The sequence below is a fragment of the Protopterus annectens genome, chromosome 10.part0 (genome assembly GCF_019279795.1).
Source record: "Protopterus annectens isolate FY-2018-M chromosome 10.part0, PAN1.0, whole genome shotgun sequence".
Classification (NCBI taxonomy): domain Eukaryota; kingdom Metazoa; phylum Chordata; order Ceratodontiformes; family Protopteridae; genus Protopterus; species Protopterus annectens.
The window spans coordinates 1,388,896,797-1,388,909,985 of record NC_056744.1 but is presented as its reverse complement, the minus strand read 5'-3'; the positions used below and the strand labels follow the sequence as shown (position 1 = coordinate 1,388,909,985).

At 41.9% G+C, this 13,189-nt stretch overlaps 1 protein-coding gene across 1 annotated transcript in view; it reads left to right on the top strand.

Moving 5' to 3' along the window:
* Positions 1–13,189, top strand: part of COL24A1 (collagen type XXIV alpha 1 chain) — a 3,617,818-nt gene that overhangs the window by 2,764,300 nt on the left and 840,329 nt on the right. Inside the window, exon 33 of the mRNA XM_044086026.1 lies at positions 7,130–7,183. Coding sequence (XP_043941961.1) covers positions 7,130–7,183 — 54 coding nt within the window. The remainder of the gene's footprint in view (positions 1–7,129; positions 7,184–13,189) is intronic.

Below are 13,189 nucleotides of genomic sequence, written 5' to 3'. Positions count from 1 at the left end.
GCATCTGTCAGTGTGTGGTATTAAGTGTACTTAAGTATGATTTGATTAAAGAAAAGAAGCAAACAGCTTTTGGGCACTATTCTCAATGGGCGACGGATGGGGATGGAGCTTGAAAATCTGGAGCCAAAGGCAGAAAACAACTCATCTCTGGTATAGAGCTTTATGCTGCTATACAGTTTACTTACTATGACTCAGACATGTATTTTTTAAGTTCTGAGATCTGATATGATTCTAAGGAAGCTTTTGCCTGAGTGGTATGGGTGAAAGAAAAGACATAGAGTATGATTCCAACTGATCAGTTGGTGATTTTTCACAATATATATATATATATATATATATATATATATATATATATATATATATATAGTTTTGTTGTTTTGTTTTGTTGATTGGCTGTGTTAAAGCAAATGTTGTTTTGAGAAAGATTTGGATGGCTGCAGATTCTGGTTTGGTCAGAGTTGACGTAGCTATGATAAGCACAAGGTAGTAGGAAGTGACAGGGGATAAAAGTACTGCACTCAGACGATTTACTGAAGGAAGGGCATTGAAATTGTGTGAGTGCTTGCTGTATATCAGTAAAACAGAAATATTCCTCAAAAATCCATTAATGAGGAGAATGTCACATATATTGTCCAAAAAGTTGAAAATGCTCTAAAATGTACCACAGAGAATTTAAAACTCCCATGACATCTGGGAGCCCACACTTCTGTTTTTATAATCAGTTTTACTCCACAGGTGTTACAGTGCTGCTTTTGACAGAGTTCTGGTGTGTTAAAAGGACAGAGATAAAAGCTGAAGAATAAGAGGGGCTGTTAAAAAATAAATGAAAAGTTATTTTACTTTATCTGGATGGTGTCCAGAAGCTGGGGCTGGGGGAATAACTGAAGTAGGCACTTGGATAGTGCAGAGAGGGGAACTAGTAGGCAGTGATGAGGCTACACTCCCTAGAAGCTCTCTTTACCCTAGAGAATGCTGATGTCTGTGCGGTCACTGAGACATGGTTTAAAGCCATAAAGAGCACACCAACTTTGCAAGGTTATAATGCCTTCTACACATTTACTTCACAGGCAGATACTAAAGGAGGAGGTGTCTCTATTTACATCAAAAATAAATATACTTCAAGGCCGGTCAAACAGGATAATGCACTTGAGCTGCTCCATGTTCAAATCACCATAGGCAAAATTCAGTACCACTTCCTTGCAGGTTTCCCTCTATGACCCAGGAAACCCATACCATGTATTTAAACATATTACAAACACCAACCATCCAACCCAGTACCATATTCATAGGTGACTTTAACTACTCTACTGTTAACTAGGAATCCTATACGACACCAAACATACATGCACAGAGATTCCTGGATTTTGTAAACACAAACTCCCTGAACCAGATTTTCAGTACACCAACCAGGGATGCAACCATAGTGGATCTGATCCTCACTAATATGGGAGAGTGCTGCACACCCCTTACTGTAGTGCCTTCCCTGGTATGGTCAGACCACAAAATGGTCTCCTTTGAAGTAAAAATAAAATCTGGTCCCCCAGCTAAACCTGGAATGTTCAGGAACTATTATAAGGGTAACCTCCTGCTATTAAGAGAGAACCTGGCAACATTTCATGCCCCCATGAACCCTGAGAGCACTACTGCCTATGCAGAACTGTTCACAGAAACCCTGTACAAGCATGTTAATAGCTGCATAGAGCCAGCTGTACCCACCAGGAAGAAATACAGAACTAACTCAAAAAGCAAGTCATCTTGGTGGAATCACAAAATCAATAGGGTATATAACATGAGGAAGAAAATCATGGGAAAAATTAGAAGGTGCAGCACCCAGCAGAATAAAACACCCTTATCAAACTAACCAAACAACTCAAAGGACAAATAAAGTCTACCAAAGCCAAATTTGAGGTAAGTTTGGCCTCTGAGGCCAAGGACAACCACAAAGCATGCTTTAGCTATGTCCACAACCTCAAAGGCAATACACAAGTGTGTGCAGAGCTCTTTGTAAATGGAGCCGCCTATACTGAACCAGAAGATATAACAAACCTCCTGGCTGATAAATTCAGCTCCAACTTTTTTCCTCTCTCCCCCTCAACCTTCCTTCAGGAAGTATCATCAGATATAACTCCCCCTACTATCACTAGGGAACAGGTCCTTAATGCTGTGTCTAAGAGCAAGAACAGTTCATTAATGGGCCTAGACAATATCCCAGGATGCCTTCTAAATAGCATGAAACATTACCTATCAGGGCCTCTGGAATTACTATTTAAGTGTAGCCTCCAAACAGGCTTTATGCCTCATGAATAGAGAAAGGCAACAGTCATCCCTCTGCCCCCTTTGGTATGTACCTAACCAGGCATATCCAACAACTGGAATGTCCACAGAGGTTCCTCACTAGAAGAATACAGAGTGTAAGTAAAATGCCCTGTGCAGACTGCCTCAAGGCCCTATCCATATATTCTGTCTCCTACAGGCTTTTGAAGGGAGATCTATGCCTGGCAATACAGGACATTGTCAGATCTCACTCTGATGGACCTCCTGGTTATCCACAAAACAAACAGCACCAGAATTACCTATTCTAAAGACTTAAACCTTGCTTGTGACATAAATAGGACCTGCTGGAGATCCCAGAGACTACCCCGTCTATGGAACAGGCTCCCCATCCATGTGAAGCAGAGTTCCTCCCTAATCTACTTACTTACAGAGAAGGCAACTACACACACCACAAAACCAGCCTCACATAATGCTACCACTCCACTGAATCAAACACATAAACACACAAAGACATACTCGGAGGCTCTGAGTAAAAATTTACCTAAACAGCAGAGGCCTCCAAAGCAGACACCCAAACAACTGCTACCTCAAGACACCCCACAAGCAACACATAAACCACAAAAGCAGTGTGCAAAGCAGTCACAGCCCTTAAGGCCAAATACAACACCAAACATACTTGTCATAGGTGACTCCATAGTCAGACACACTGACGTCCCACTCACCAGGCTGAACAAGGAGAGGGTCACAGTAAGCTGCCTATCGGGCGCTAGAATCCGCCACATAACACAAGCACTCGGGTCACTCCACAGCAAGTACAAATATGACACAGTCATTGTCCATGCTGGTGTGAACGACCTGAGACGATACCTCCCTGGACTGCATGAAAAGAGACATAGAGGAGCTCTCTGATTATGTAGCCCAGGCAGGTATGACCCTAACCCTGAGCAGTATCCTTCCTTCACCAAGAATGATGCCACAATATAGAGACAAGATGATCAGCTTTAACAATTGGCTTAATGTCTGGTGTCATTCAAAGGGGATCCAGTGTCTGTCTGCCTGGGATGACATGCTTGACAAGCCACGCTGCTTCGCAAGGGACGGCTTGCACCTGTCACCCCTGGGATTCCGGATATTGGCTAAGGCTCTTGCCACCCCATAGTGCCTTTTTTAGGCAAGGCTCAAATTCTAAACCTACCACCCTAGAAAACAAAAATGGGAAGAAATTGATGGTAATGCTGCTCAATGCCAGAAGTCTAAATCTCAAAATGCATGCACTCGAGGCCCTTCTCAGTATGGAGAACATCGATGTCTGTGCTGTAACTGAAACCTGGTTCAAGGCTCCTGAGAGCCCCCCGGCACTATTAGGTTTTACCTCATATCATGCGTTCCGGCCCCAAAACCCGGACCACTCCACAAAAGGAGGGGGTGTATCCATATTCATAAAGGATACTCACACCTCCAGGTTGGTGGCAACGCATGAAGCTTCGGAAACCATCCAGGTGCAACTAACAATAGGCAAAACTGCTCTACAAATTGTAGCATGCTACAGGCCACCCTCTCAAACTCAGGAACCCCACACAGCCTTCCTGAAGACACTGGAGGGTATAAATGTATCTCCAAACACCATCATATTGGGTGACTTCAACTACCCGAATATAGACTGGGAACATTACTCAAGCCCTAACTTTCTAGCCCAACGGTTCCTGGAGTTCATAAATTCAAATGCCATGGAACAGCTAGTCACTGTTCCCACGAGAGGAGAAAATATACTAGATCTCATTGTCACAAACATGGGGACAAAATGCTCCACACCGAAGTATATCCCTCATTGGTGAGATCTGATCATAAACTAATCTCACTGGAAATCCACATCCCGCCCCACCCCAAACAAAAAGACCATAGTGAAGAACTTCTCTAAAGCAAACTTCACACTACTCAAGACTGGTGTGGTATCCTTCAAGGCCCCTGAGTCAGAGGAAACCACAACCCAAGCTGGAAGCCCTTACAAATGCCTTCTATGAACACCTCCAGGACTGCATGGATCAGGCAATCCCAAATAAAACCAAGACTCTTTCCACAAAGGGCAAACGTCCAGTCTGGTGGACCCCAGCCATTAACAAACTTTACAATAAGAGGAGAAAGCTATTACATGATAGAACAAAATCCATAAAAGGGAAGTCACCCTGATCATTATTAGTAAAAAATACGAGCACTCATAAAATCAACTAAGGCCAATTTTGAGAGAAAAATTGCCATGGATTCAAAGGACAATCATAAGGCCTTTTTCAGCTATGTTAGGAACCTGGGTGGAAACTCACAGATATGCTCAGAATTAGTCCAAAATGATACAAAAATCACTGAACCCACAGACATTGCCAACATACTGGCAGACAGGTTCAGTGCAAACTTCACCCCTCTCCCCTAAAGGAGAGATAACTATCCCAGCCGAGTGTAGCCTCCCGGACATCTCAAATGCGCAGGTGAAAGCTGCTCTCTCTAAAGCTAAAAACACAGCATCAATGGGACCGGATGGTGTCCCCGGCTGTGTGCTACACGAGCTAAATGAGGAATTAAACCCGCACATAAGGCAGCTGTTTAATCTCAGCCTTACCACAGGATACGTGCCCAAGGAGTGGCGACGGCAACTGTGGTCCCACTCCACAAAGGTGGCGCTCACGGACCCTGGTAATTACCGCCCCATAAGCTTAACAAGTCTAGTCTGCAAAGCTATGGAGAGGATCATAATGGAGCTCATAAACAAAGATATAGGGGACTTGCAGACATTGGACCCGACCCAGTTTGGCTTTGTCAAGGGAAGATCATGCCTTTTGAACTTGGTCGACTTCTTGAAATAGTCACCAAGGCCATTGATGAGGAAAGGCAGTCCATACAGCCTACCTTGACCTTGCAAAGGCTTTCGACACAATACCCCACTCGGGTATTGTAGAAAAACTTACCAGCTTAAATGTAAACCCATATGTCACAAGATGGGTTGCAAACTGGCTTAAGGACAGAACCCACAGGGTTAGAGTTGCTGGCGCTGTGTCAGACTCCAAGCCGGTCACAAGTGGTGTCCCACAGGGCTCGGTCCTTGGCCCCTATTGTTTGGCATCTACTTCTCAGAAGTACAGGCCAACATGGGAGGACTTTGGCTGACAAAGTTTGCAGATGACTGCAAACTGAAGCCATAGTGGAAAGTGCATCGGACACGGATATCCTTCAGAAGGGACTCACGGAAACAGATAGCTGGTGCCAGAGCCATGGCCTGAAGTTAAACGCCAAAAATGTATAGTCATACCCTTCGGGAAAAACAAGGTAACCCCAAGCTACCATATAGGTGGCAATCCACTAAGCACAGAAGAGGTTATCAGGGACCTGGGGACCCAGGTTGACAGTGGCCTTTCTTTTGACACTCACATTGCTAAAGTGGTTAGAAAGACCTTCTACATTGCCCACCTGATCATGAAGGGATTCACATCCAGATCTAGTGAGGTCATTGTTCCCCTGTACTCTTCACTTATCAGACCAATGATCGAGTACAATGCCCCATTCGGGATGTATCTCACCCGACATCTGCAGCAATTGGAGAGACCCCAAAAGTTCCTCACCAAAAGGATAAAGGGACTCCAAAATCTGTCATATGCTGCCAGATTGAAGAAACTCCAGCTCTATTCAGTCGCATACCGTCTGCTCAGAGGTGACATGTGCCTGACATACAAGGCCATGTCCAACCCGGAATTAATGGACATGCTCCACCTCATAAAATCCAAATCCACCAAAACCACTAGAGCAAGCGACTTAAACCTTAGCACGGATATAAATAGGATGTGCTGGAGGGATAGATTTATCACTCAGAGACTCCCTATGCTGTGGAATAAAATCCCGGTCCATGTGAGGCAGAGCACCTCGCTGACTCTGTTCAAGAGAAATCTAGACCTGTGGATGGGAGATCGTAGGTTTACCCCGGGAATCATCTCTGGGTCTCTGCTGGACAGAGGCACAACAAACTAATGGGCACAGTATTTTTTCATATAAGGGGTGGCGTAAGCCACAATAATTTGGGCTAGGCTTATAAATGCCTTAGGGCAGATAGCCTAGTATAAACCTATGAACCTATGAACCTATAATCCAATTCAAGTGCAACTTGGACAACGGGGAAATTGGAAATTCATCCCTGGTTTGGCACCTGTGTCTCTAATGGACACAGGTAACCTATAAATGGTTCATCTCGCAGGCTCAAGCTTACACTTTAAAGGGTATCAGAACTTGGCTAGGCTTAAAAAGGCCCTTGTGGTCATTAGCCTAGTAAACACCTATGAATCTATGAACATGGAGTCCTTTGTGTAAAGCACCATTTTACCTAAGGCAGAAAAAATTATGGCAGCCCATCTGTACTGCACATACATGTTTGATAGAACCCCTGGACACTTTGTTGTTTTGTAATATAAAGTTTGGATTTCTAAAAGATGCTCGCTTGTTTCTTGGCTGTGGAATTTCCTTACATTTGCCACTGTAGTACTGCATGATCACTGACACTGTGGCAAGTCTAATAGATGGGATACTTTTCTGCTGAACTATTTTGCTCCTCCCAGTGTGCTGCAGCCATTGCTCCTATTCTAATCTAGTTTGATACGGATGTTGAAGTAGGAGGTTGGAATTTCAGGGACATAACAATAGTCTGTGTATTAGGTCAGTATAACACTGTTTTTGACCAGTTACAACATAAAATCATAGATTTAACTACAAAGCTGTGGTAAAAAGGGTTGTCATTCTCATAGTTATATTGAATGTTGCAGTTTATTTCATTTTATTTAGCCCTAATTTAAATTTGTTTTTCCATTAATTATTTTGTTAGGGCGCAAGAGGGCAACAAGGTGATGCTGGCCCCATTGGAGAAGTTGGTCATGAGGTAGGCTGATTGTACTTTATTCTAATTTGTTATAAATTCTGACTACAATATGAAATGGGATCGAGCTATGTTATCAAGGACTTGTAAATATTTGCACATGCATGAAGACAACCACCCTAAATATATTTCAGTGCATACAGTTTGCATACAGTTTGATGTAAGCTGTGAAATAAAATTTTCAAAATTCTATACTTGTAGAGTATTTTTATAATATTACATAATCTGAAATTCTTCAAAAATGTTTGCGAGCTCCTACTCAAACTTCATTTGGCCAGTCATTGAATATAATGCCTCCTTTGGCATGTATCTTATCTAGACACATACAACTGGAATGCCCACAGAGGTGCCTTACTAAGAGGATAAAAGGCCTAAACTGGTCAACACCCCCACCAGAGGTGACAACATATTGGACCTGGTCATCACCAACATGGGTGACTGGTGTTCCACACCGGACGTCAACCCCTCATTGGTTAGATCTTGACGATAAACTAATCACTCTGGATATCCACATTCCGCCACCACCCCTGATCAAAGAAACCACCTTGAAAATGTTTTCAAAAGTAAACTTCACATTACTTAAGACCAAGGTGGGAAGTTTCAAAGCCCCCATGCTAAAGGATAACACTGTCCAAGCTTCAAAATCCTTTACTAATGCACTCTACAGGCACCTACAAGAATGCATGGATCCTGCTGTCCCAAACAAAACCAAGACTCACTCCTCCAAGAAAAGGAAACCAGTCTGGTGGACCCCTGCCATAAACAAGTTATACAATAGAAGGAGGAAACTAGTATAGAAAAGTCCATAAAATAATGTAAAATATAAAACACTGTGTGCAGGTGTTAACCAGGCAGTTCCAAATGGTGCTGAATCAAACAGCACGATGTAGAAGGAGCGAAGCCTTGTCTTTTCAGACCAAAAATAAGCCTGCTTCACATGAATCCAAAATCCAAGTAAAAAGTCATGAAAAATGGTTATTGCACATCCACAATGGGCGACAATGTTGCCCATTGTGGATGTGCAATAACCATTTTTCAGGACTTTTTACTTGGATTTTGGATTCATGTGAAGCAGGCTTATTTTTGGTCTGAAAAGACAAGGCTTCGCTCCTTCTACATCGTGCTGTTTGATTCAGCACCATTTGGAACTGCCTGGGTAACACCTGCACACAGTGTTTTATATTTTACATTATTTTATGGACTTGCCTCAGTTGTGCATGTGTTTTTGTTTCGTTGTGGTGTTTTGTTTTTTTCTTTAGTATAGAAAAGAGTAAAATCCCAAAAAGGGAAGACATCACTCATCAGTATCAGCAAGAAACTGTGTTCCCTCGTAAAATCATCCAAGGCTAGCTTTGAAGAAAAATTTCCCATGGACTCCAAAGATAACCACAAGGCATTCTTTAGCTATGTCAAGAAGTGGCAATTCTCAGATCTGCTCAGAGTTAGTGCAGAATGGCACAAAATACACTGAACCAACTGATATAGCCAACATCCTGACAGACAGGTTCAGTGCAAACTTCACCCCCCCCCCCTCACCCTCAAAAGGGCCCATAACTGTACCAGAAGAATGTAGTGCCCCTGAAATCACAGACACAGGTTAAAACAGCCCTCTTCAAAGCCAAAAACACAGCATCAATGGGACCGGACTGTGTCCAAGGCTGCGTGCTGCATGAGCTAACCCCTCACCTAAACACACTGTTTAAACTCAGCCTCTCCACAGACTATGTGCCCACAGCAACAGTTATTCCCCTCCACAAAGGTGGAGCCACAACGGACCCCCCAGGAACTATCGCCCTATAAGCCTGACTAGCTTGGTCTGCAAAGCTATGGAGTGCATCATCATGGATCTCATTAACAGAGACATTGGGAACCTCCAAACACTGGACCGTACCCAGTTCAGCTTTAAGGGCAGATCATGCCTCCTAAACCTGGTGGACTTCTTTGAGAAGTTACCAAGGGTATAGACGAGGGAAAGGTGGTCCACACAGCCTAACTAGACCTCGCAAAGGCCTTCAACACCATTCTCCACTCAGGTATTATAGACATGCTCACCAGCCTGAACATAAACCCCTACGTCACGAGATGGGTTGCCAACTGGCTCACGGACAGAACCCACATAGTAAGAGTTGCAGGAGCTAGGTCTGGCTCTAAACCGGTTACAAGTGGCGTTCCCCAGGGCTCAGTCCTAGGACCCCTCCTGTTCGGCATATACTTCTCAGAGGCACAGGCAAGCACAGGAGGACTATGGCTGCTCAGAGGTGATCTCTGCCTGACATACAAGGCCATGTTAACCCAGAATTGATGGACATCCTCCACCTAAAGAAAACTGTATCCCCTCGAGCCACACCCTCCAGGGATCTATACCTCTCCACAACAATAAATAGGATGTGCTGGAGGGATAGATTCCTGTCCCAGAGACTTCCCATGCCCTGGAACAAGATTCCAATCTACATTAGGCAGAGCTTCTCGCTAACCATCTAAAAGAGAAACCTTGACAAGTAGATGGGAAACAGAAAGTTTACCCCAGGGATCACTTCAATGGCTCTGCTGGACAGAGGCACAGGGAACTAATCTAAGGGGGTGGCGAAAACCAACACATTCAGGCTAGGCTTATAAATGCCTTTGGGCAGATAGTCTAGTACCTATTTATGAACCTGTGAACCTAAACAACATGTCCTACATGGACCGACTCAAAGCCGTGTCACAATACTCCGTATCCTGTAGACTGCTAAGAGGTGACCTGTGTCTGGCATACAAGGCATCCTCCAACCCAATACTGATGAATTTACTACACATCAGTATGTCAAATGGCATGAGAAATACTAATCTAGGTATTTAAACCTCTCCTGCAACATCAACAGAACAGTTTGGAGGAACAGGTATACTTCACACAGGATACCGTTGCTATGTAATAGACTTCCCATACATATAAAACAAAGTTTATCCCTGTCCATTTTCAAGCACAACTTAAATCTATGGATGGGAATGAGAACATTTACCCCAAGACTGCTAACGTACCACTAATGGACCAATGCGTCTCCTAAGTGCTTTATCCCATGCATGGGTTCCCTCAGATTATCTATGGTATGATCTCAGTTATTCTCATTAGGAGCACTATATATTTATCGTCCATGAGATGGGTAAGGCCAATTTATAACAAAATGAGATAGGTTATTTTGAGCACAAAATGGGAAACTGGCTAGGTTTTTAAAATAGCTCGCAAGGGCAGCTAGCCTAGTACTTACCTATGAAATATCAGGTTGTTACATTGGCAATGGAGTACTTGTAGTATACCTTGAGCTTTTTCATTTAAAATACTGCTTACTGGTTCTAAATGCAAGTCCGAGTACATCTTTTCTAAAAGTTAAAATAACTTTAGATAGACTTAAAGTGTGGAAGTGTAATATTTATATGACATTTCTTGTAACACATCATCTTCCCCCTTCCGCCACATTTTGAAGTACAGTAAGGAAGTGTTAAGAACTTGACTTTCTAGGAGTCACAGCAGAATTGGTTATTTTTATAAAACATTTGCCTGACTATATGTAGTTCTGTTACCTTTAAAACTTGGAAAAATATATGATGAGATTATAAATGTCCAGGAGGTGAAGTTTGCTGATAGTATTGTATCCTTTGCTGAAATTCATGTCCTTGTCTATTATATTACCCAGATGTTAAAACTGTATAGGAAGCTGAACCATCACTAAAACACTAGTAACATAGCACTGCACAAAAGCATTAAAGATAAAAACAAATGTTTAAAAATGTCAGGCCATGGCCACCTCCATGGCACAGAGGGATAAAGCCTTGTCTGTACCCCAAGTGACCCAGCTTCGTTTAGCAGACCAGATGCTGCTAGGAGTTGGCTGGAGGGGTAAGATTGACTGTTGCTTCCTGAGGAGGAGAGAAGGTGGAGAGGCTCACAGAGATGCTTCACTGTTGTACAATATCTGTTTAAGAACAGGAGCAGCAGCTTGCCGTAGAGGCTGCATGCCAGTATTACCAGTCCAGTGCTGTGTAGTTGACCATGTCTGTGGAAGCACTCACGCAGCACTAGCAGGGCAGTCCGTGCTTCAGTAATGTCTGCATTGCCGAATCACAGAAGTATGGGGTGTTATGGAATTAACATAAAAAGTCTCCATTTTACTCAGCGGAATAATTGCTTTCCATTGGCTTGTTGCTACCTTTATAGCAGCCAAGTGCTGACTGGATAGGGTAATGAAAGTGATGACTGACCAATGAGGGGAACTGACTGTAGTTGTATGGAAGGCAGAAAAAAAATAATTAAAAACAGTAGTTATCATATAAATTTTGCTTTTTATTAGTAAAAGGAAATAAAAAAGCAGCACTTTATTTAGTTCTGAAAATTATCCTTGTGAAGTTAAAATATTTTGAAATGACTCATGCTATAGATGTTTTTCATCAGGTAGAAATAATTGCTTTTAATTTTTAGTCCTTAGTCCTCTGTTATGACAGTTAGTTCCTGGATGTTGCATAACCTTATATTTTTATTTTATTACATGAACAATAAGCATTCAAGTATTTATAATGAATATATTTTCCTGTCAGAAGAAAATATTGTAGTCAACCAGACCACCATTAATACTGCTCAATCTATTTACAATGCATTAACAGTAGTAGAAAGTTATGAATCTATGGCTTCTTTATTTTTTCCTCTCACACAGCTGACCATCAAAGCATCCTGGTGCCTTTGTCCTTCATTAGCTACCTACCTTTCCTTAACTTTTCCAGACATCCAAAAGGGTTACATAAATACATACATACATACAAATATTTCAAGCATGGGCATTAATGCCCTTCTAGCTTGCCAAAATACCAAAACATTGTTCCCATAATAAGTGTCCAGACTGTCCTTAAAAATATCTAAACTGATACTTGATTTAATGTAATTTGGAAGTCTGTTCCATTCATCAGGTACTCTGTCAGAGAACCAATTAGTACACTTCCCATTCCTATAAAATCTTCTACATAGGTTGGCTGATGATTCTCTAGTATTTTTGGTAATCCCAAACATTCCCAGAGGTAGCTGTCTCTAAATGCCTTATATACCTGAATAAGATCTCCTGTTAGATATCTGTAAGAGACGCTGTACAAGTTCAGATATTTTAGTCTTTCATAATAACTTAAATTTTGACATCCATGGATGCCCTTGGTATATTTCCGCTGTACTCTTTCCGGTTTACTCATGCTTGTTTTCTTAAAGGGTTTTCATATTGTTATTCCATACTCAAGTTTGGGTCTAATGTAACTAACAAACAATGACTTCATTATTTTAAATTTCCTAGACTTTAAAACTGTTTTTATACAACCTATAGTTCTATAACTATCATTAACCAATTGGTTGACATGATTAAAAAAACTCATAGCTGAATCTACCCATATACCTAGGTCCTTAAATAAGTCTACAGTTTCAATCACTGTGTGCTATATTAAATACTCACCTTTCAATTTTTGTCTCCCAAATCCCATATGCTTATTTTTTTATGTATTTATCAGCATATTATTCTCCTGTGCCCAAATGGTCAATTTATTCAGGTTATTTTGCAGACATGCTTTATCAGTAACACATGTAATCAGTTAACCCAATTTCAGGTTGTCTGCATATAGACTGTAGAACACCTCAGATGAAAAAGTTAGGTCTGAAAGATGCAATCTAAACAAGTAAGGGCCCAGGACAGAGCCCTGTGGGACCCCTGACTGTAAGCAAGGATTTCACCTGTCCAGTTGCTGTATGATACTTGCCATGTCCTATTGGTAAGCCATGCAGCTGTCCATCTTATCAAGACTACATCAATACCTAGTTGTACTAATTTATTGATCATTGTTTTGTGTATGACCCTGTCAAATGCTGAAGTTAAATCTATATAAATTACAGCACAGTTTTTCATAACTGTTATTATATTGTTATAGAACATCATGTTACAGGTGGTAATAGATCTGTTTTCAACATATGCATGCTAACATATGGATTCAAGTCTCAGCCTATCC